The sequence below is a fragment of the Perca flavescens genome, chromosome 3 (genome assembly GCF_004354835.1).
Source record: "Perca flavescens isolate YP-PL-M2 chromosome 3, PFLA_1.0, whole genome shotgun sequence".
Lineage (NCBI taxonomy): Eukaryota > Metazoa > Chordata > Actinopteri > Perciformes > Percidae > Perca > Perca flavescens.
Window position 1 is genome coordinate 16,648,722 of NC_041333.1, and position 24,198 is coordinate 16,672,919.

At 39.8% G+C, this 24,198-nt stretch overlaps 1 protein-coding gene across 4 annotated transcripts in view; it reads right to left on the reverse strand.

The window, feature by feature from the left end:
• Positions 1–24,198, reverse strand: part of dock10 (dedicator of cytokinesis 10) — a 77,951-nt gene that overhangs the window by 19,649 nt on the left and 34,104 nt on the right. For 3 of the 4 annotated variants that reach the window (XM_028572141.1, XM_028572148.1, XM_028572133.1), the window contains exons 2-25: positions 19,501–19,620; positions 16,181–16,270; positions 15,023–15,105; positions 12,075–12,147; positions 11,650–11,784; positions 10,647–10,781; positions 8,622–8,808; positions 7,614–7,702; positions 6,933–7,016; positions 6,628–6,786; positions 6,194–6,442; positions 5,965–6,087; positions 4,954–5,036; positions 4,707–4,829; positions 4,539–4,618; positions 4,198–4,385; positions 3,997–4,062; positions 3,756–3,848; positions 3,472–3,595; positions 3,226–3,347; positions 3,023–3,106; positions 2,099–2,191; positions 1,847–1,965; positions 1,505–1,574 (exon numbers count right to left, since the gene is read on the reverse strand). In XM_028572141.1, coding sequence (XP_028427942.1) covers positions 1,505–1,574; positions 1,847–1,965; positions 2,099–2,191; positions 3,023–3,106; positions 3,226–3,347; positions 3,472–3,595; positions 3,756–3,848; positions 3,997–4,062; positions 4,198–4,385; positions 4,539–4,618; positions 4,707–4,829; positions 4,954–5,036; positions 5,965–6,087; positions 6,194–6,442; positions 6,628–6,786; positions 6,933–7,016; positions 7,614–7,702; positions 8,622–8,808; positions 10,647–10,781; positions 11,650–11,784; positions 12,075–12,147; positions 15,023–15,105; positions 16,181–16,270; positions 19,501–19,620 — 2,772 coding nt within the window. Of the gene's footprint in view, positions 1–1,504; positions 1,575–1,846; positions 1,966–2,098; positions 2,192–3,022; positions 3,107–3,225; positions 3,348–3,471; positions 3,596–3,755; positions 3,849–3,996; positions 4,063–4,197; positions 4,386–4,538; positions 4,619–4,706; positions 4,830–4,953; positions 5,037–5,964; positions 6,088–6,193; positions 6,443–6,627; positions 6,787–6,932; positions 7,017–7,613; positions 7,703–8,621; positions 8,809–10,646; positions 10,782–11,649; positions 11,785–12,074; positions 12,148–15,022; positions 15,106–16,180; positions 16,271–19,500; positions 19,621–23,938; positions 24,157–24,198 lie in introns of those variants that run through there. The other variant, XM_028572144.1, reaches the window with a different exon arrangement.

Below are 24,198 nucleotides of genomic sequence, written 5' to 3' on the forward strand. Positions count from 1 at the left end.
TCTCCGCGCAGATGCCATGTGTGTTGCAGTTCATTGTCGTAAGAGCCGCAACCATTTCTCGACTGATTGATTGGTTGGTTTGAAGATACGTAATTGGCAGCTATTTTATCCTACATTATAGTAACTGAATATTTTGGGGTTTTAGACAGTTTGGTTTCTGTATGTTTCATAGAACAATATTTATTTATTTATTCAGCGGATTAAGTGATAATAAAAAAATTGTTTGTTGCAGCTCTAGTCCCAACCCCTAGGCCACCAGGGTGCCCCAATCTGATGATTATTTTCTTGATTAATCGATTCATCATTGGTCTTTAAAATAAAATGTGAAGTGTCCAACACAATTTCCTACAGCACCAGGGGGACGTGACGTCATAACATGTCTTATTCTGTACAACCAACAAACCAAAACCCAAATATATTCAGTTTATAATGATAACACAGAAAAGCAGCAAAATCCTCACAATTGTGGAGCTGGAAATAGGGAATGTTGGGCATTTCTGCCCGAAAAATGACTTGGACAAACAGTTCTTAAAATAGTTGCTAATTAATCTTCTATTCATGAACTAATTTCAGCTGTAATATGTACTAATACACACATTTACAAATACTGTAGATGCATGTGGACAAACACTTACACAGCAACCTGAAATAAGCCAAATTAAATTTGCCATTTGGCTAATTAAAGGAAAAACTACATGTGTAAGGTTTTATTTATATAATATTCCTCTTGCATCCGACTAAATTCATGCTGCAGTGAACTGAACCCCCCATCTTTCCTCTCCTTCTCATGACACACACACACACACACACACACACACACACACACACACACACACACACACACACACACACACACACACACACACACACACACACACACACACACACACACACACTCAGCAGTTTAAATTGGGCACCACTACTACTGAACACCATGCCAATCTGTTACTATGGCAACCCTGGCTCCATTAGCTGTGTTGGTCCTCTCCTCTAACCCTCCCACCATTCGTCTTTGCCACTGCCTCTTCAAGCGCTGCGGTTTTCCTTCACTGTGGCCAACATGAAACAGGTCTTGCGGTTTCTCCTGCTTGCTTCTCTAATTCTCTTACTGATTTCCCCCCTTAAACAAACACTCCTTGTGTTTCTGATTGAGCGGGCTGAATGTCCTAGTTTGCCTTCTACTCAATCACCCTTTCTTTTTCTTCTCATTCCCCTTCCCCTTCTCTCCCTACTTCTCTGTTTGTGTTTGCACAGTTTTCTGGGCATGCAGCCTTTAGCCACACTCCTGCTGGCCCAAACACACACATACAAACATACACACATGCAAACACATAAAGCCTCAGAAATGAAATAGTATTTGCAGAGATTCCACTGGAAAACAACAGCCTTCATAATTATCAAATGATCTTCCTGAGCATACGCGCATACAAACACACGTCATTCAAAGGATTTCTACAAGCACAACAGACACACCTTCTTATTGTTGGTATATTTGTTAGTATACCTTGATATAGGAGTGCAGGTAGTGATCAAGGTTTTCTTCATGGCACTTTGCAACAATGTGGACCAGCACTCTGCAGACCCAGGAAAACAAAGAGTTGTATTTATTACAGTCTTTATCATTAAACAATGACAAAAGACATCCGTCAAACAGCAACACAATTTATCTTCATTGTTTCTCTTCAATAGCAAAACGTATACCGGATTCATCAGACAATAAAAAGGGGATATGGTGTTTTAAACAGGAATTTTAAACACTACCCTCATTGTGTGCTTTACCACATCCACTGAGCCCCCACCCTGATGTGAGCCCAGCTGTTGTGGAAATTGTAGTACGACTGCCTACCTAGAGGTGGCAGTAGTGACCTCATCGTTGTCATTCTGAGTCAGGACCTTGAACAGCTGGTTGAAGAGCACTGGCAGAAATCGGATGATCACTGGGATCCTCTCCATACTGAGAAGACCCTGGGGGAGGATGGAAAAGAGGCGTAGGAGGAGGTGTTGCACTGTTAGACATGTAGCAGTGCATAGCAGTCAAGGCTTTGGTTTTTGTCTTAGTCACAAGAAATGAAAATTCAGGGGATTTTTTTTTTCTAACCTTCAGGCAGTTGAGGAAGTTGGAGGTAGGAGGTAGCGAGAGGTCCAGCTCTCTCTTCTGGCACTGCTGGAAGAATCGGTTCAGGTGGGGGTCCTGACACAGGGAGAGGAATCCATGAATATCAGCAGTAAGCATCTGCAATAATACTTAGTGGACTGGTTCCTTTTTAAGTAACAGTTAATCTGTTAATAAAATGTGAACTTCACCACCTCACAACTATCTGTCAGTCAAAATGTAATTGTCTCAGCCACGTCACAAACAATTCAAGTATGTTGACAACATGAATTCATCTTCTATTTTTTTATTTTTAAATGTCCCTGTTTTAAAATATATTTATTCTATGTCAAACTTCTAAATGTCATTGCAAGTGAAACTAGGCTAATCCAATTTACAAGACACCAGCCAATCAAGAGATTGCTGTCCAGCGCTCCAAACATCAAACAGAAACGGTCCATTTCCTGGTTTCATGTCTGACACTAGATCCGAAGAAGTTACCACTTATAATATCCACTAATCCTCTAATTTGTTTAAGGACATCTAAATGGTCATTTTATGTCCATTTTGCCATTTCACACAAGCAGATTCAATTTATTTTATTTCTGCTGGAAAAAGCTGAAGATGAAGCAGCTCAAAAAAGAAAAATGGACAATTAGCTAATTTCGGAGTTAAGTGTTCCTTTAAGGCTAAGACCTAGACAGTGCATGTCCTTATTCTGGCATATTTCAACAAGAATTTAGTGGCTAAAACAGCAGGTAGAAAGCCAGCCATCGCATTTTCTTTACCACTTATCCTGTTCAGGTTTATGTGGGGCTGTAAACTATCCCAGCATTCACAGACACAGCGCCATTCCATCACAGTATCAGTAAGCCAGTAAAAAATAAAGAAAGTAAGGACAGACTGTAGACAGCCAGATGATGGTCTTACCTGAGTGTATACTGTGGAGACGACATTGGTGGACACTTTGAAAATAGCTTTTCCTCCATCCACCCATTTCACATCTGCTCCATTCTGTAAAAAGAAAAGATAGCTTGATCACATGATGCAATAGTTATTATCCTTCTTCCTGATTTTATTATTTAGCAGTATTTTTATGTATACACCCTGTGCCTTTCCTTCCTCCCTCTCACCTTGGTGTTGCTGGCTTCCTTGATGGCCAGGTATCCAGGTGGCAGGTTACAGGACACAGGGACGCTGAACTCCTGGGATGACAGACGGCCTTCTTTGAGGAGAGGCAGCCAAGAATACCCCACTAAAAACGCACACATGAATACAAAACACAGAGTACTGAATGGCGGACGAAAAACAACAACAAAATAACCTGCAGTAAATAAATGTTTCACTAAATTACAGCTCCAGATCGACCACCAACTCACCTGGGGTCTCCAGGGCTTCTTTCCTCTTGGCACTCGTCTTCGCGTTGATGTCACAGGTGACGTGGTAAAAAGAGAAAAGAAGGTGGTGCTTTTCATGAAGTTGAGTCGGAAGCTCAATCTTCACCTGGGGGACACAACAGCATGTAATGGGTTACATTATGAACTGCAAGGGATGCTGCAGGTTGGGGATTTATCTGTTAACATGTTCCAAGATCTAAAGACTGCTAAAGCCAAAGTCAATCCACTTCCAGGCTCTAATAATATCCAATAATTAACCAATTTACCTCATCATAGAAGTCGGGGTTCTGGGAGTGATGCAGGACTGTAGAACAGGCTGTTGTGGTGAGGACTGCCCCCCCCGGCTTGCCGTAGATGCACTGGAAAAACAGCAGCAACCCAAAAAATGGGGCAAAATAAAGTAATGCTCAGCCAGTTTCTCGTGATAGACAGGGTATAACTGGAGAAAATGCAGTCATATAGAAGCCAATAAATGTCCCATCATTATGTTTTTGGATAGCATTCTACCTTTAAAGGTTTGGCAACTTCTTCATCTGAGCTGCGGAACTCCACATAGACTGAGAGGTTACGAGCCTGTGAACAAGAGCACCATTGTTACTGTGAATAATAGAAGTATATGAAGTATGTAAAAAAAAAATCAAGCACGTTGTCAGTATTATTGGATTTCAGGTTTCTCTCAAATGAAGCTTTAAAGCTTCTGTGCTGAACCTTGGCGAAGCTCTTCTGGCTGTCATATTTCAGGTGTTTAGGGTAGACGTAGATGTGGTTTCTGTAGACTCGGTGGGGCTGCGTGAACTTGGTGGTGTCCTGGACAAACTCCTCCACCTCCACAGTAGGCTGGTGTTTGCTCAGTTCTTCAAAGGGCTTCACCGGGACATAGGAGGATGTAACACAGTCTAAAGCACGGAGAAGAGAAGAGTTTCAAAAACATGGCAGAGTAGAGAAATAGAAGGTAAAGGGGAAGGCAGAAAGAGAAAGAGCAGCACAGCAGAATGGGAACATGAATGGACGCAGACAGAGGGGAGGTATCGCCCCAAAAGTGGACATACTAGGATGCTCCAATGGAATGTAGTCGACTATGATTTCCAGCATCCCAGGAATAGTCTGCAGTTTGCTGGTTTTCTCAGCCCTGCACACAAAAAAAAATTCATTAAATATCGTAAGAAGAAATGTTTATCTTGATTGGAGAAGCCTAAGTGACCTACAGTATGCCTTACCTCCTGTACTCAGTTACCAGCTTAATCAAGTCATCTGTGGAAATCTTGTTGCTCTCCTGTTTGAAAAGAGGTGAGAAACGAGACTCTCTGTCCAGTGCCCCGTGGTTGTCCTTAAACACTGACCTATAATAGATAGATATTCAATATGCTATAAGGATTTTGGTTAATGATCAGATCCTGTGGAGAGAACATGGCAGATGAATTTAAAAATGTTTAGACAACTGAGCCTCCAACCATGGACACTGACCTGACGGACCAGGCAAATGGCATCCGGTACTTTCCCAGTTTACTACAGAAATGTTTATTGGATTTCAAAATCTTCTGAACAGTCTGTACAAGACACAAGCAGAGAAAGACGGACAGAGGGAAATGTTAACAAGGCACCACATCTGATATTTCTAAACACAATGGGATGTGATCATCCCTAAATTCTAGTTGACTGAGACAGAGTGACAGACTAAATCAGAGGTTGTCTAATACAATTCAATTCAATTTTATTTATAGTATCAAATCATAACAAGAGTTATCTCAGGACACTTTACAGATAGAGTAGGTGTAGACAACACTCTAGTTTACAAAGACGCAACAATTCCAGTAATTCCCCGAAGAGCAAGCATTTAGTGTGACAGTGGCGAGGAAAAACTCCCTTTAGGACGAAACCTCTGGTGGTGAGAAAAACTTCCTTTTAGGAAGAAACCTCAGACAGACCCAGGCTCTTGGTAGGCGGTTTCTGACGGTGCCGGTTGGGGGTGTAATGAACAATGGCAATAATAGTCACAATAAAGATACTGGAACAATCACCAGAAATAATAGTTGTAGTAGTTGCTGGTATAGCAGGGCACTGCAGGGCGTTACAGGACATAGCAGGCATACAGGCAGCAGGTTGAATGTCTGGTGATTCACTTAGCCATTTAAACAAGGACCACATGGAGCACTGCCAGAGGGGAAGCCAGGAAATGTCTTGGATAGGATGTCGGAAAAGAAAAAGATTCTAAACTATCGGACTGGACTGGCATTCAGTGATGAAGATAAACTCTGGCCTTACAGGAAAATCATTTTGTAAACGACATGCATTAAAGTGTTTGAGTGGATTAAGCCATTTCCCGTACAATAAATGCCCTAACAAACCATTTTTCCCAGCTTGCTTTGAAAGCTAAGACAATATAAAAGGTTTAGCTCTTTGTTTTTGGTCAATGATAGAAAATAAATTAAGCAGTGTAAATAGTGATGCAGTAATGAAAAAAAATGGCTTTCTGACCTTGCTGGAGTCTGTATTCTTGATATAAGGTTCTGCCCCACAAGCAATATTTCCCATCAGCACCTTTTCCACTCTTGCCACCATCACTATGTCTGTGTGGGGGTTGGTGACTGAGAAGATGGCCTGCATGGAGAGCATTGGAAAGATAAATTAGAGTCATTCTACATGTTTAATGCAGAGTGAGTACATCTACAGTATAAAACATACTGTGGGAGTAACATCCTTGTACCTGTTTGGGAAAGCATAGCCAGTGCTCCAGGTCCGGGCTGAGACAACAGTCTCCTGGCTTCTTCTCAGCAGGAGAGCATAGGCCATTCTCCTGACCTCCAACTCCGGTCGTAGGACCGACGGTCCCGTTACTGCAGCCTCCGAGCATCTGGCGTACAGCCTCGTGGTTGAGGTCTACGTGGAAGTCTGCGGACACCTTTCTCCCTTCTCGTACATCCAGCAGAGCCAGTGACACAAAGAAGGGTTCAATCTGTTGGAGCAGATTCAGTTCAGTCACTCTCAGTTCCTTGACATATACAATTGTCACAGCTTCAAATAGCCCCTTTGACATGCTTTACCATTTTTTAGAGACATACAGTATTAATGCAGAAGTTAGTTTTAAAGCATGTTTGAATACATGTCTGGAAGTGTAAAAGGCACGTTTCTAATCCTCACATTAGTGACCGGTTCAATTTCACTCTCGTTGATGCAGCCCTGTAGCATGAGGTTGAGCGATCGGCAGGTTATCATAAACCTTCTGCCAAGTTTCTCCTCAAACGGACGCACCGATGCATTATCAACTGATGAATGTTCGGCCCGCGGGCTCCTCAGAACCTGTGGTTGATAATGAAAACTGTTTGTTACCCCGAGGCATGCTTTACTTTATTTAAAGTCATAAAGTCAAAACATGATATGTCATGTAAAGGTAAAACACTGTATAAAATAGAAAAATAAACAATGAACCCATTTTTTATACATACAGGAGTATCAGGGTCCAGCGAGAACAGATTCAACCTCTCTTCTCTCCGGGCAGAGCGAATTCCTTCATCGGTCTCAGAGATATACTGTTACGGAAGGAGATGACATGAAAGACAGAAAGAGACAGGCGAAGAGCAACTTGATGCAAATAATAAATTGCTTATTATAAACTATGATGTCAGTAAAAACAGCAAAGGGGTTTCTTGGACTTAAAGTAGCTATTGGAGTTTTCTTGTGACGAGGGCAGTTATGTTTACGTTCAGTGCTTCTCACCAAAATGCATTGTAGGTATTATTGAGGCCTATAAAAACATGGCAAATCCCTTCCTCATAAAATATTTACAAGGCCAATTTTTTAAAATATCTGTATATTGGCATTGTTTACACCCATGTTTAGACTGACTAGCAGTCTTGTTCTTTCCAGACACATTGCTACGTTTCACCATTACCAACTGTTGATCTATGGAAAAAACATGAGGAATGTGTATTGCTTGTGTGTTTACATGTGCCTCCTCACATTTAACATTGCTCCATAGCGCCAATAATGGTCAAAACCTCCAAAGGGTACGTTAAAATAGACTCTGCATGCACGTAAAGTTAGTAATAACAGAAGTTACTGCAAGAAGTAGCAGCAGAGGTACATTATTTATTGTTTGAAAAAGAAGAGTTGACAGCTTAGCCAACCTTTGCTAGTTCTGGATTGATGCCGTTCTCTGTCGTAGTATCTTCATTCTCCTGCAAACAGCTGTCACTCAACGACAGGTCAAATACATCTGGAGGGAGAACAAAGACAATCAGAACTGCTGAGAGTTACCTCTGTTTATGAGTGATGACTGACAACACTGAGTGGATGGGAAAGTTTATCTTAGAGGTCTATTTTCCCAAAAGGTTAGAGGCCATATAACAATTTCTAAAATAGGTTCAGCAGTACACTAAATACTAACCAGAGTCATCCGGCATATATCCATCTCAGAATAAAATATGACTCCATTTGTGGTATTTACGGGTAATAAGGCAGGCAGGCTTCTGCAGAAATATAACCATCATGTGCCTGGAGCAATTCTTCCCAAAGGCCATGCTGAAGAAAATGGCTCATTAATGGTACTGTAGGTCATCACATGCTCGCAGCCTGATTTAGAGTCACCACAGAGCCATGACGGCTGAGGCTATTACATCATTCCACCACTTTTCACTGGACCAAGGCTCAATGTTCTTTAGGTGTGTGTTAGGCCGTGGTCCCATGCTCAAGCTCTTACAGTGCTGGCACATAAGGTCGAGTTTTATGAATTATGCTTCCATGTAAAGTCTTTTAAAAACAACGTATGATGAAATAAACAAAGGTGGAGTGCCAGGTTGGTGCCAGGCATCCTTTCATTGAGCCCCAACCCATCTGGAATTCCACATTAAGGTCATGGCACGATCGCAGATATTATTTAGTTAGAGTAAGTCAGAGAAGGCTACACTTCTGCTGACACTGAGTATAAAATCTTCCTCTCTTAAGGGCCCCATGATTTATACATGTGTTGGAATTATGTTTAAATTTCCTCTCCTTAAATACCCCTTTCGCCACGAAATTACCATTTGTGCTTCCATCCCCTTTGCTCTTTCCAACTACTTTTCAGTTCCCTCTGTCTATATCCATCGTATGTAGACTTTGTGTATTCCTAAATACAAAAACAGAACCGGTCTCACCCTGCCGATGGTCAGTAAGGTCCAGACTCTTGCGGTCAGGAGTAGGACCGTCGTGGGGACTGATCTGTAAGATGCGGGTCAACGTGCTAATCCACTCCTCCATGTCCTGTTCGCTCTCCGCGGCCAGCACAAAGTATGTAACCTCGTTCATCTTCAGTTCAAAGGCATGTTTCCTCAGACGGTTATTCTGTAGGGGGATTAATGGAAGGATTGATAGGATAATGTGGTTACACAACAAAACCAGACCTTGGTTTGGTTTTTGGAAAATGTGACTCTTTCTTCCACATGCAGTTTTTGAAGATACTGTATGCTGAATTATAAACTTAGCTTAGTTTCTGGATGTCTAAAATATCATAATGCCTCCTAATAGTTTCTCAACAGTTTTTTTTCCACAAGGACACATTAAATCCAATTCAACTGCCGAAAATAAAAAAACAATAAATCTAAAAAGGTCATTTACATTGTCTCCCTAGTAACAGAGAGGAAGCCGCAACTCCCATAACCCACATACAGTACATCCAGCAATTACTGTAAATTAAACTATACAACTGTCTTTAAACAGCATGCAGAGACTTAACAATGACACCCATGATGTTTTCAGTCCATGGGTAAGTAAATTCTATTCAAACAACATTTTTTATTTTATCCCAAAAGGGCAAAACTATTTTGATAAGATAATAATAAGTAAAATTCTCCCAAAACAATACCTAAGAAGCAACACAATAGTAACTTGACTTGGGCATATAGTGTCATTATGCCCTACATTATCATGGTACAAGCCACATTTTACAGCGGTATAACTATAAAACACAATGTCTCCTCATAAAATACTTGCTCAGTTAAAGTTAAATGTCATTTCTTTTTACTTTCTCCTGCTACAGAGTTTTGTTTATGGAGGGATGATCTGATGAAGGTCTTAGTGAACCCAGTCAATCAAATATTTAATACACTGGAATTAAGTGTTTAGATGTTTTTTCTTTGCTGCTTTTAGCATTCAGCACATTCTTGTGTTGTGCAGTAGTTTAGGAAGGAAAGGGAGCCTGAAAAGCCTCCCTATATTAGTCTTAATATACTGTACAAGTCTATATATACAGTATAATATATTAGGGTTGTGCCGATGGACGATGATATCGTCCATCGTGATGGTTGACCGGCATCACGATGGAGAGCCACCATCGTGATGCCACGCCCCCCACCCTGTCAGACACACACTAATCCTAGTGGACGGGAAATTGACAACTGCGTCAGTCTTAAACTAGCAACTAGCTATGGGGAACCTATTTGTAGTGATACAGTCTCTCTCCCTGTCAGTATAGTAGCTTGCTCTACCTGGACTAGTAACGTATCAGCATGCGATAACCACGCTCTGTGCCTCGGCTTGGACACAGCAGTCTCGATCGAGAGAGAAAAGGCGTTAACATGGAACGCTATCACACTTTACTTTATCCCCTCATTGGACTAACTTTGTGGATACTACTGTGTGCGTGCATCAATAAGTAAGTCTGATGTCCTGTGGGTACGGACAATGTTATGTAGGACTTATGAATGTACGTTAGCAACAGTAGGCTAATACTGCGCATCTGTTCATGTGCTGTGTTCATGAGTTATGTTTCTGTTTATTGAATGCGTTATTCAGTGCTAATATAACCGAGAATGTAGTTTAAACTCCGTAATGGTATATTAGGTTATTACTGTTGCTCCGTTAAAGGCAAACGTTCCACTGAACTGTCGTTAAGCAGATCACGGACTCTGATAAGAGGAATCTGATTGAGTCTAGACTTTACGGCACCGTAGTTAAGTGAAAGTAGGTCAAGTTGTAATTTATTGCCCCTACCAGTGGCAGCATTCAATACTGTCTATTTACAGAGGGCATTTAAATGTATGTCTCATTGTTTCTATGTTAAGTGTTAGCCCATAGAAGTAGAAAAAAATATTTATGTAAAACATTTAGGGGACATCGCCCAACCCTATAATATATAGTATATTGTGTTGTGCTCTTTATTATATGAATGGTTTAAAACCCACCTGTACCACACCAGTGCAAGAGTCAAGGAAGATGCACCCTTTGGGTTCCTTTGAGATCTTTTCGTCTTTGTAGAAGTTCATGATGTAGGAGTTATCCGTCAACTGGGTGAGCTGAAAATATCTCCTCTTGAACGACTGCACGGATAGAATAAGGTTCAAATACGTTTCTCTGTTTTAGTGACAAAGTCATCGGCAACCAATTATTTAGACTATGTACTTAAAATGACCCAAAAACATCAAATGTGATTCCGAAATTTTCATTGAACTACGAACTGTGACGTAGATGGTGATATATTAAAGGACAATTCCGGCGCAAATTGAACCTAGGGGATAATAACGTGTACTGAGCCGAACGTTCTCTGGGATCTGTTTTCATGCTAATCAAATGTGTCTCTGGCTTGAAACAAGCAACCGCAAACCGGGAGTTAGCTGCTAAAGCTAGCTTTCGGGGGCACAGAGTAAATCACTATTTGATACCACTAACAAGGCTTGAAATAGCACCACACTTAAACGGTAGCATAATGGGGGTCCCTACATGCAAACCGAAGCATTGAGAACTTTGGAAGTGTACAGACAGTTTATTACAAAGATAGATTATAAAGACAGTAGCGTTAATGTTTACATGCGGCCGCCATCTTGGATAACAGTCATGAGCAGTCGAATCACAAACGTTGTTTTTGAGCTATGTTACTGGTTACTGGTTGCACGGCGTTCCCAGAGAACGTTTGACTCGGTACACATATGTTATTAACCCCTAGGTTCATTTTGCGCTGGAATTGTCCTTTAATAATATAATACTTCACCCTTACAAACTCATCCTGGGTAAAAAAATACGTCATCAACAGGAGTCACAATTCAAGTTCAAACTAAGTTTACCAGGTCAAAGAGCAAGGTTGAAACGTCTCAGCTAAAAACTGGGTGATCTGAGTGTCAGGGTGAAAAGGCAATACAGAAAAAAAGTGTGTGTGTGCATGAAAAGGGAGAGCATCAGACATTTCCTCACCCGAACAGTGATGCTATTGTTGACAGTGCTGTTAAAGTTCCCTTTGTAGAGCCACCCTGATCGAAACACACCAATCCCTCCTCCACCGCCACCACCACCCCCTCCTCCTTTGGACGAGGACAGGGAGGTGGTATCCTGTAAAACACAAACACGGTCAGATATAGATACATTAGCTTTCCATTCATCCCTCTGACACTAAGGAACAGATGATCAATAGAGAACAAGACTCATTCCATCTTAGGTTGGCCATTTGTCAGTCAAATTATGTCCATAAACACTGTCCCACTGACCTGTAATGTGCTAACTGCTCTTGCAAAGTATATTTTAACAGCTTTAAGGCTAGGGTAAACTAATTTAAACAGGATGTATCCAGTACTTAATGCATTCATTTAAAAAGCATTTGTCAGAAGATAGTCATTACTGACCTCATCCTTGTCAATGTCCTCATGGTCAATCTCAAAAGAATGGGATGGCAGCTTCTCTGCTTTGTACAGTTTCCTATAAAGCAATGGGGAAAGAAAAATGTGGAACTCTGATAATAAAAGATATTGATGAAAAAAGAGAAAAACAAAATCAGGAATTTAATTAGTCCACTCTATTTGAGTGGTGCTAATGAGTGTGGGTGGCTGACTCTGCTCCATTGTACTCTGTCAGGAGTCTACAATAGGTAGTCCTCACTCGATCCCGCTCCACTGATTTCACAGGCCGACCTGTCTTTGTGTGCGAGCCATGGGATGAAATGCCTTTGTGTGTGTGCTGTGAGCTGCAGACAGCTAGGCTGCAGTCTGTAGAGGATAACACTGGAACCACCCTCTGCTAAAAGTCACATAGTCGTAAAAGCCTTTTTGAAAAAAAATCTCTTAAGGGTACTATGTTTAGAAGATTTCTGGTGATTGTGGGCTGGCCACTGACAGAGGAATGCTAATATTGGCCTGCGCAGATGAAAAACGCTCCACTCAATCACAGCGGTGACAACCACACATATACAGTAGCTGTAGATTCCCATTGTATTATGTTTTCCCTGGTGTATTTCACTTTAACTTGGGTAACACTTTAACTTGAAGGTATCTACATTAGAGTGACATGACACTGTCATGACAGATGAACCCTAACCCTAACTCTAACCCTAACCCTTACGAATGACACTTACTAAAAGAAGCGTTATGTCAGGGGACTACAGATAAAAAATGTTTTACTTCCTGACTTGATTGAACTACAGATGACTACAGATGAAAAATAGCCTTTTGGCTAATTCTGGCTTTTTTAACCATGTTTGTTCATGTGTTTTATGAAATTGCACTGTCCCCTTCTAAATAAACCAATAAATCAAATCAAATCATAAACGTTTATGACTTGTTTATAATGTTTATGACACGTTCATGACAGTGTCATGTCACTCTTATCTAGATACCTTCAAGTAAAGTGTAACCTTAACTTGTAACTTATAACCAGTGAGTCCATAAAGTTTATGGTTGGTTAGTCAGTGGTGGAAGAAGGATTCAGAACCTTTACTTAAGTAAAAGTAGCCTACTAATACCAATTCAATTCAATTCAATTTTATTTATAGTATCAAATCATAACAGAGTTATCTCGAGATACTTTACAGATAGAGTAGGTCTAGACCACACTCTATAATTTACAATTTACAAATCCCCAACAATTACAGTAATTCCTTCAAGAGCAAGCATTATAAATGGCTATTGCGACAGTGGCGAGGAAAAACTCCCTCTTGGGAAGAAACCTCGGCAGACCCAGACTCTTGGTAGGCGGTGTCTGACGGGGCCGGTTGGGGGTGTGAAGGCGATAATAGTCACACTGTAAAAATACTCTTTTACAAGTAAAAGTCCTGCATTGAAAATGTTACTTAAGTATATAAGTACCATCAGGAAAATGTACTTAAAGTATTAAAAGTAAAAGTACTCAATGCAGAAAAATCCTCACATTTTCGAAACTGGAAACCATCAAAACAGTTCTGTCAATCAACTAAGTGTTTAATCGGCAAATTCCACAGCTGCATAGAGACAACTGAAGTTGGTATGATTGTGCTCTATCTTGTGTTTAAGCTGCATTTCATTGTATAGTTCACACTGGATGTCAGTTCAGAGGTCATGTGAACTGACTGAAAGAATACAGTGGCAACCCATGGGACAGAAGAGGGACATTCCTGTGGTTGAAAGCAGTAACTGCAGGGCTGCTCTGGTTCAGTCTCACTGGGATTGACAAAACTCCAGTTGACTGACGGACGGCCTGATTTAAATAAATAACTGAGTGACTGAACTGGATGACTGACATTTACAAAAGGGATCGAGGGAGCACTGAAAGTTAACATTTCTTCAATCTTCCACTCTGACTTCTTTCTCACTCAACACCTGCCACCATCTTGTTCTTGTTAAGGACCTCAGTGTAACAAATTGCTCCCATCCTTCATGTTAGCGGCTACTTCTGGGTGTGGTTGTTCGTGAGAAAAAAATATCCAGCATGTCTTCAATCAAGTCAGGAAGTCAAACAAATCTCAATCCACATTTTTTAAACTTCCATATCATCATGCACTGCAAAATCAAGTATAGACTAAAACAACAGTACATGAGAATGGTAGTTTATTAACATAGAACCTAGGGCTGAGTACCATTCTTATTAACCGATTTTGAGTTTTGGTACAAATACCAAAAATTTACTTTTTCAATACAAAATAAAATTGTCTAAAATTCAAATCATGAGCTATCTGATCAAAGAATAAGTAAACAAGATTATCAACCTGATCAACCCCAGTTTTAGACATTTAGACAGTTTAAGCAGTTTTATAACCTGCTCTATAAGAACCCAATAGGAAAGTTAAGGTTAAAGAAATGGTTCAGACATTATGGGAAATGCGCTTATTCGCTTTCTTGCCGAGAGTTAGATGAGAAGATTGATACAACTCTCATATTTGTAGGATAAACATGAAGCTACAGCCAGGAGATGTTAGCTTAGCTTAGCACAAAGACTTGAAAGAAGGGGAAACAGCTAGCCTGGCTGTGTTCAAATGTAACAGAATCCAAACAGCATCTCTAAAGCTTGTTATATATCGTTTGTTCTTCTGGTGTCTCCACCAGAAGGTCACTGTACCAGGGCAAGAAGTAGTCTCACATACACAATCCAAGCTAGCTGTTTCCCCATGGCACCCCTGTCAGCAGTCTTTATGCTAAGCTAAGCTAAGCATCTTCTGGCTGTAGCGTCATATAGACAGTACAGATATGTGAGTGGTATTACTCCTCTTATCTAATTCTCCCCAAGAAAGTGAAGTATATTTCCCAAAATGATTAACTATTCCATTAAATCCCATATACAGCCGAAACAGTAGACAGGGTTACTGAGTAATGTCCAAGTGTATTACCTGGGCAGCAGGCGGTAGTCTCCAGCGTAGTCGTCATACTTGAACTGGACCACATTTAGCTCAGAGTTGTAATACTTACAGGCCTGGAGAAGAGGAAGTTGATTAAGTTGAATATGATTAAATATTAACTTTCTACAATGATGGCCTCTCTGGGAGACCTGGGGCAGCTGGAACGTCTGCAGACAATGAAGAAAGCTACACTAAAATGAAAGTACATCCAGACATCAGCTCTCCTGAGGCCCAGTTACTAATGTGCAGGCTGGGATTCGTCATTAGAGTATCTAAATTATAAAAAAGGAACTGAATTAAGACTATGTCCCCAAGGAATCTGCCAACACAGAAATCTTGACATCTTAATAGATTTCTTGTCTGTCTCAAGGGTTGAAATAGTACTCTCAGAGGGTGCTCTCACAGTAAGTTTTCACTGTCTCTCTCTCTCTCACACACACACACACACACACACACACACACACACACACACACACACACACGTCACAAAGGCAGTTTCACGTCCTCACCTCTGTCTGCTTGTTGAACGCTATGTCGCTGTTTTCTTTAATCCATTTATTTAGAAATATCTTGATCTTTTGTTAACAAAATTATAAACAGACCATCATATTATCAGCTACAATATCAACTTCAGACAGGATAACACACACACACACACACACACACACACACACAAACACACACAAAGAAACGCTAGTCTCCAGTGAGCTGTGACAGTACTGTCTGGGGAGTTTCCTCCTACTCAGGGCTCATTTCAGATCGACCAGCCATAATCTCAAGGGCTCAGTGAAGAAATAATATCTGATAGCCCTAGCCTACACACACACACACAGGCAAATGGAATAGACATCAAGATATGCACACACATCTGTTTTTTTTTAGAGACATGGCGGAATTTCTCCATCGGTACCAGCATGTCCTAAATTAAGAACAGCCTAAACTGACAAACGTAACCACCACCAACCAAACCTTTCCGTGCTAAACCACCCTGGCTTCAGGTAAGACCTGTACACAAGGACATCATGTGGGCAAAAACACACACACACACGCACAGGCACACACGCACACACACACACACACACACACACACACACACACACACACACACACACACACACACACACACACACACACACACACACACCTTACCTGTCTGACCAGCAGACATTCAGCCTGTAGTTCTGCCCCCTCAGGAACAGTCGACTTGAAAGTCCGTCTCTCCTGAGGCACAGTGGATACCTGGAGGGATAAAAGGATCGAGAAGGGACTGTTAACATGACAAAAGATATGTGTCACAGCAGGGTGAGTCACCTTGGCTGACATACTGACATAAAAATAATATTCTTATATGGGATAACACATTAAACACCAGGGGAAAAGAGCAGAGGTGCTATTTCACAAAGAAAACACCATATTTAGTAAGCGTGGACAATTTTAGTCATCCACTTACTAAATTGATCACCGGACTAGATGTGTGAGGATCTGGGTGGCTCAATAGGAAATCAATCATCCATCCATCCATCCATCCATCCATTCTATCCATCTATTCCATCCATCCATCATCTATTCCATCCATCCATCTATCCATTACATCCATCCATCCATCCATGTGGTGGGAGAAGTATTCAGATCGTTTACTTAAGTAAAAGTACTAAGACAATAAAATAGAAAGTGGCATGAAAAAAAAGTACCTGAAATTTATACTTAAGTACAGTACTGATCACAGGTATTAAAAAATAATGGCTATCAAAAATATTTATCTCTATACACCACAGACACATTTCAACATCGTTCTAAATCGTACAAATTGATGTCAAATTAAAGGGGAAAAAGTGAATAAATGAGTGGAGAAACACACATGGTCATGATTTGATGCATACCAAATAATGAATCACATGCTATGGCCTTCACAGACACCAGATCTCAACCCAACTGTCAAGTCAAATCTATTTTACTGTTACAGCCCAATATCACAAATCTGCCTTAGAATATGTACAGCATTCAACACTATATATCCTTAGACCCTCTATTTATATAAGGAAAAAAAATCACCCAAATAAAGGTAAAGAATGGGGAGATGGAAGAAACTTCAGGAAGAGCACCAGAAGGATCCCTCTTGCAGGACGGACGTATAAACATGAAAACTGATTGGCATGTTAGACAGTGCTCTCCACTACCACCAAAACACCAAAATGAGGGACTATATCTTGGATAAATAGTATACAACCCCATAATCTATGACAAGGAGCATTCAAGCTGTTCTGGAGGCTCGTGGTAGCCGAACACGCTACTCATACACGTTATGTTGTTTCTCCTTTAATTTGTCACCCATCTGTATATTAAACTGCAGATAATCACAGGTAAAACCAACACAATCTATGATTTTAGGATATCCTTATATTTACTTCATGAAACAATGGACTTTGGATTTTATACAGACATCCATGGTCCCCAGAGGATGTGTCCTAAACACATTTATGATTAGGATGATCTTAAATTTGCCACCAGCAGCTAAAAATTTCACTTTGTCCAATACTTTGACTTATGACTAAATAAATGCAAAACTAATAATAATAACAATAATAATAATACTAAAACTGTTATTCATATAGCGCCTTTCATGAAACCCAAGAACACTACAGAATTACAGTGGCTATCCTAAGGGAGGTTGTAGGCATAGACAGTACATAAGAATGGACCAACAAAACCCGTTGCTCTGGACGAAGACCAGTGAAGGATATTAGAAGCACTTTTCCGGTGAGCGCTGAGCGTTACTGAGCAGCCTCCAACTGAGAGAGACGACGTAAATGTGACGTGAGCAACCTGTCTGAAAGTTGTAAGTCTTCTGGTAGCTGTGCCAAGAGAAATCTCAATCATTCCCAATCTTGCAGAGACGGAGAGCGTAGGTATATGTAAGGAGATAACATAGGCACAGGCTAATTATTGCTAATTAAAATGCTAGTTAACATTAGTAATTAAACTTAAACAGCTAATGTAAGTCGAAACTGTCTGCAAGCTTCTCCTGTACTATATGGTAATTCCTCTACTGTATAACTAATCGTTAGCCTATTTTTACAAAAACGTTTGCTACGGAGCCATAACGTGAGTTACAAGGTAATGGAGCCTTTTATACATTGTCGTGTTTCTTTAGAAATAAACAATGGACAAATTAAGTCTTTAAATGCTTCAGATGTAAAGTTATTCGCTGTCTAAGTGACGTCAAAATGAATGTCAGTCAATGGAATGCTAACGAGAGGTGATATTGTTGTAGCATCAAAATGGCGCCATAGGAGGTTTGAGTTCTGAAGCGAAGCTTATCCCCTTGATTGTAGGCTGTGACATCAGCCTCTGCTATATTGTAGTGTTAGCATGCTAACATTGTCATTGCAAGCATGTTAGAAGTATTTAGTAATTAAGTAAGTACAGCCTCACTGAGCTGCTAGCATTGTTTTTATTTATCAGGACTACCTGTACTACATGTATTCTTTTTTCTAGAAATTGTTTCTAGCCAGCTGTATTGCAGTCAAGTCAAATCAAACCTCTTAATGTATTCCCTTTCTCAGCAATGATTAGACCTACTAATAACCTAAACTATGAATCATGCAGCTTTCATTATATTAAGTATAGTTTATGATCCATGAAGCAAAAAATCAACTTTCATATATATATATATATATATATATATATATATATATATATATATATATATATTCACAAGTGATTTTGCATAATGGAAATGAAAACAAGTCAGCACTAAAGATCTTTGTGCGTAAACAGAGTCAGAGACCGACTTTGATTTAAATACAACCCAATCAGCTGGCTGGAGCGCTGAGCTCTATAACCAACTGGCAAAGAAGCAAATCTAGTAAATGCCTTTTGTGCATTAGCAGTACTCTGCCAAGCCACTTTCACTTACAATTATGGAAATTGACTGTAGGCTGCAGAGACAAAGAAAATCAGAGGAGAATGTGTTGTAGCCAAACAGAGCTAGGAACCAGCAGAGTCAGGCATGAAAGCTACAACTCCACAAGCAAACATTTCCTTTTACCACAAGCAGCCAATAAGGTCATCTTAATGTGCAGTGGATCGGCGTCTGCAGAAACATATTAGCATGGTCACGAAAGTACTAATGAACAAAGAGCTAAAGGGAGCCGGAGGGAATAAATTGTTGACTGTAATGAAAAGGCCGCAATTATCATGCTGTGTCATGCTGGAGCGGAGAAAAGATGTCACGTGTTGCATTTCAAACATAAATGTGTCATTGTAAAATTAAGAACTAGAATTAAATCACTCCCCATTTACTATGTAGTACTGTCCGCCAAGTTATCCCACCGGGGATACAAAATAATTCAGCAGAGGCAGGGATATGTAGATCAGAAAGGGAAATCCCCCCCCCGGCAAATCGCACCCTGGATATATATATATATATATATATATATATACGTAAATATAGCTCCACGTACACTTACCGAGAAATCATGGTCGGGGAATAGGAGCAGGTCTCTGAGAGGGTCTTCCTTCAACTCGTCCCCAAGTTCAGAGATGACCGTCTCATAGTCAAGAGGATCAATCTGCTTTGGCTTCTCCTGCTGCAAATGGAAACACAGAGACATTTGATCAGTATTCACTTGTTACCTCAATACAATACAAAACGATAAGAAACAATAAGATATGATACCAGGCAATGAGAAATGAATGAAAGTGTTACACTTATACAGAAAGCAATTTGTCTTATTTTGTTAAATTAAACATGTTTGCATTGCCCAAACAAAATGTTTTTACATCTGCATGATTACGTGTCATGCCACACAGAATTACATGACACCGATACAAAAGTAATTTCCATTCACAGCTTCTGGTCCAATGTCCACACACAACTACAACTACTTTGCACAAAATAAAAAATAAAGAAAAAATATTACAGCAGCCACAACACAATAGTGTAACCCATGAATTGTCCAACTAGAACTAAACATTTCATACATAAAACAAAACTACAGCCACAGAAAAATAAATAAATAATAAGTAAATAAGTAAATAAAAAAAAACAGGGAATGTCACTTCCAGACAGAGAATCATTGATACAAAGCAGTCTTTCTTTTAGCCCATGCTTGTTCTACAAATAAATGTATAAATGTTAAAAAAAAATTGTATGTTCAAACAACCAAACTAACATATCTATGTCCTGCCTCATCGCTTTTACTTCAACTTTATTAAATAATTGCAATATTAAATCATGATAATATGGACAATACAAAGCAAAATGAACTTAATTTTCAATTTCATTGAGATCACATTAATAACACAGTTGGTCTTCCTCACTAATGCCAGACCACCATCCTGTTTCAATATGGAGAGGGAGTATACTAGACCTAAACTGAGCACACACAGATCTTTTCATCTTGGACAGATTACATTTTACATATTTCTCAATACCAAACTCTACTCTACTCTACCAAAGTCTTCATCAAACTATAAGTTCTGGGTTTTGGATAGTTCCCAATGTCAACAGCCCACTTCTCTTTCAACTGCTAAAAACAGTGTCTTTAATCACATCAATATTTACCTTTTCTAGCATAAAGTATAGCTCTTCAAATCCTGTCCTCTGAAATAACATGTGGATATGCTCAGCCCAAGGCCTGTCCCATATTGGCATGTCCCATATTAACATTTTATTACATAATCTACTGATATCCAAATATCTATTCCATAATCTCCACATAGATAACTACCCAGCGGAGTTCACGAGTTCCCAACCGACGTCTCCTGTAATGGCTAGTGAAGGGGCATACCTACAGTACAGGCCAAAAGTTTGGACACACCTTTTCATTCATATGCGTTTCCTTTTATTTTCATGACTATTTACATTGTAGATTCTCACTGAAGGCATCAAAACTGTGAATGAACACATATGGAATTATGTACTTAACAAAAAAGTGTGAAGTAACTGAAAACATGTCTAATATTTTAGATTCTTCAAAGAGGCCACCCTTTGTTTTTTTATTAATAAGGGAAAAAATTCCACTAATTAATCCTGACAAAGCACACCTGTGAAGTGAAAACCATTTCAGGTGACTACCTCATGAAGCTCATTGAGAGAACACAAAGGGTTTGCAGAGTTATCAAAAAAAGCAAAGGGTGGCTATACAAAATATAAGACATGTTTTCAGTTATTTCACACTTTTTTGTTAAGTACATAATTCCATATGTGTTCATTCATACTTTAGATGCCTTCAGTGAGAATCTACAATGTAAATAGTCATGAAAATAAAGAAACACATTGAATGAGAACGTGTGTCCAAACTTTTGGCCTGTACTGTATTAAATCCCATAAAATACCGTATTGCTCTATTATGGACTTGTTTTCATCCCTTATATACTTTGTATCCCCAAACCCCAGCAACATAATCCAACACAGGACAGACACAGGCGTAATATAGTTTAGTAACTCGGATATTGTATTGGCACAGATGTTTGTTTCAAATTACACTTATAAAAGTTATTTCTATTTCATATCTATGGTTGGGCATCTTTTAGATTTTAACAATTCTGATTCCAATTCTGATTCTTCCTTTCGATTCCGGTTCTTATCAATTCTCGATTCCGATTCTTTGAGTGGTGGAGTTGAAACGGGTCACATGCTTATTTCACAAATAAGAGGAAAGTTTTATTTTGATTCAAAGATGGGTTGCAGTTTGACGGGGCTCTTTTAATGTAAAATAAAGCCACACTAGAGCGCTGCTTACTGTGCTCCATGGCTGCAACACAACAAGCGCCTGGCCGCTACAGAAACCAAAACTTGGGCATGTTAAATTTGGAAAGCATGATCAGATTTGAAACCAAATCCTCCAAACGATTCCAAACGATTCCAATAAAGAAACGATTCCGATGGAATCTTAATTTTTGAAAGGATTCCAAGTAGGAATCGGTTCTCGATGCCCAACCCTATTCATATCTCATATCTATTACCAGATATCGTGAAAGCAGAAAAAAGACTCAGTATAAACACATTTGTGTTCATTAACCACATTATTCTTGCAGCATAAATATTTTATTAAAAGCAGTATCCATGGCAGCTACAGTCAAAAAATTCCCTGTGGTTTGCCCTATAGAGTCACTGGTTTTGCCATGACATCATTCGGACCTAAAATAATCATAGAGGAAGTAGCACTACATATAAAGTGAGGCTGTGACACAACACAACTAAACATACAGTTTAAAAAGAGAAGTTTTAGTTACCATCTTCATTTAACCAGACACAGGACACGATGCAGGTAGATCTTTCAGTAAATGAAAACAGACCAACATATACTGACATTTTATAATACCACATACTGTGCAAGAGTCGCCCCTCAAAAGTCATTTCTATATGTGGAGGCCTGTTCTCACGAGCCCATTTCAGATTCTCAGTATATAACCCAGCAAACTAGAACTTGTGAAATGACGATCCATGAAAATCCATTACACAATAACTTTCTCTTTTTAAAACTACGTTGAAGGGTTATGTAACAATGATCAACGAGTCACACCAAGAAACAACACTTTAAACGTCTTTCACAGACAGTGTAGAGGACAGAGGTTAATTACTTCTGTCACTCAGAGAATAGCAACAGAGCAGCAACAGCAGCACAGTGAGAGCTGGGGAAGGCTGTGGTGAGGAAGGCAGAGGAAGTCATGATCTCTGGTTGGGTTCACACTCATACACTGCAGACCGGGGCTTTTACCCACCACAGCTAACAGTTAACGGTCACAACCAAGAGAGGGCCCAGAAGTAAGAAGCAAGAGAGTTAACTCAACCCAAGGTGATCCATGTTTTAGGAAAGCCAACTGTCTAAGTACTGCCCTTACCACCCACACCGTATACTGTTAATATTTACCCCCATGCAAGTACCATGCTTGTTCAACAATAATCGATTAATTGATTAGCCAAAAATTATTGTCAACTGGGTTCTGAGTAGCTCATCTGGTAGAGCGTGCGCCCATGTACAGAGGCAGTGCTCGCCGCCGCAGGGTCGGTTCCGTCCTGCGGCCCTTTGCTGCATGTCATTCCCCCTCTCTCTCCCCTTTCATGTCTAAGCTGTCCTATTGAATAAAGGGCTAAAATTCCACAAAAAATGGATCTTGCAAAAATGATTGTCAACAATCATAATAATTGAGTAATCAATTAGATTAATTAGGTGAAAATGCTAAATATGCGCAGCATTTAGCTTCATATCTGTTTCATATCACTATAAATTAAATATATTTAAATGGTGGACTGTTAGTCAGACAAAACCAGCAGACGAAGAGCATCAACTGGAGCTCTGAGAAATTGTGATGGGCGTTTTTTACTATTTTCTGACATCTTATAGACAAACAATTAACCAATGGATAAAAATGCATGATAGATTAATCGATAATGGAAATAATCATTAGTTGCAGCCCCAATAACTAATAGGTAAACCAAAAATTGCTTTTTTGCACAACAATCATGAGCAGATAAAGGACATGAGATTGAAAGACATAAATGAACCTTGAGGTTACATATGTGCATTGCGACTCTGCTCTGACCTACGTGACGTCAGTGTTCAAGTTTCAGGGGAATGTCTTTGGCTTTCCCCTCACGAGCTGTCAGATACAGCAATGGAGCATTAGCTCTGCTAGGTTTGCATCATTAATACACACGTCAAGTAATCTGTCAGCTTCAAAGTATTCTCTTCTATCCGGCTCTTCCTGTCACAGAGCCTGGCTCAATGTCGTTTAACAAATAAATCTTCAAAAGAGGAGGAAATGAAGCACACAAATACCATACAACACTATATATCACAGTACAATGGCCATAGACTGCTATCTATATGATTACAGCTGTTTAAATCACAATTATGAATTTGATTTGGCAGAGACAGAAAGAGACATACAAATACATACAATACTCAGCCGGGAGAAATCCGATCGCACTCGCTTGCTCTTTATTTTCCTCCTGAAGGTGATTTTGCTCCTGAAGCTCATTGTAAGCACAATCAAGTGTAAGTGTCAGTATTACGCACACCAAAAGCAGTAGAACTTCCACTATCCGAAGAGAAAAAAGGTTAAAGCTAAATTGAAAGTGAACTAAACAAAATGCACATCGTATGCATGTGCTCCATCAGAAGCAGAACTAACAAGTAGGTGTCTGAGGTTGTGTCAGT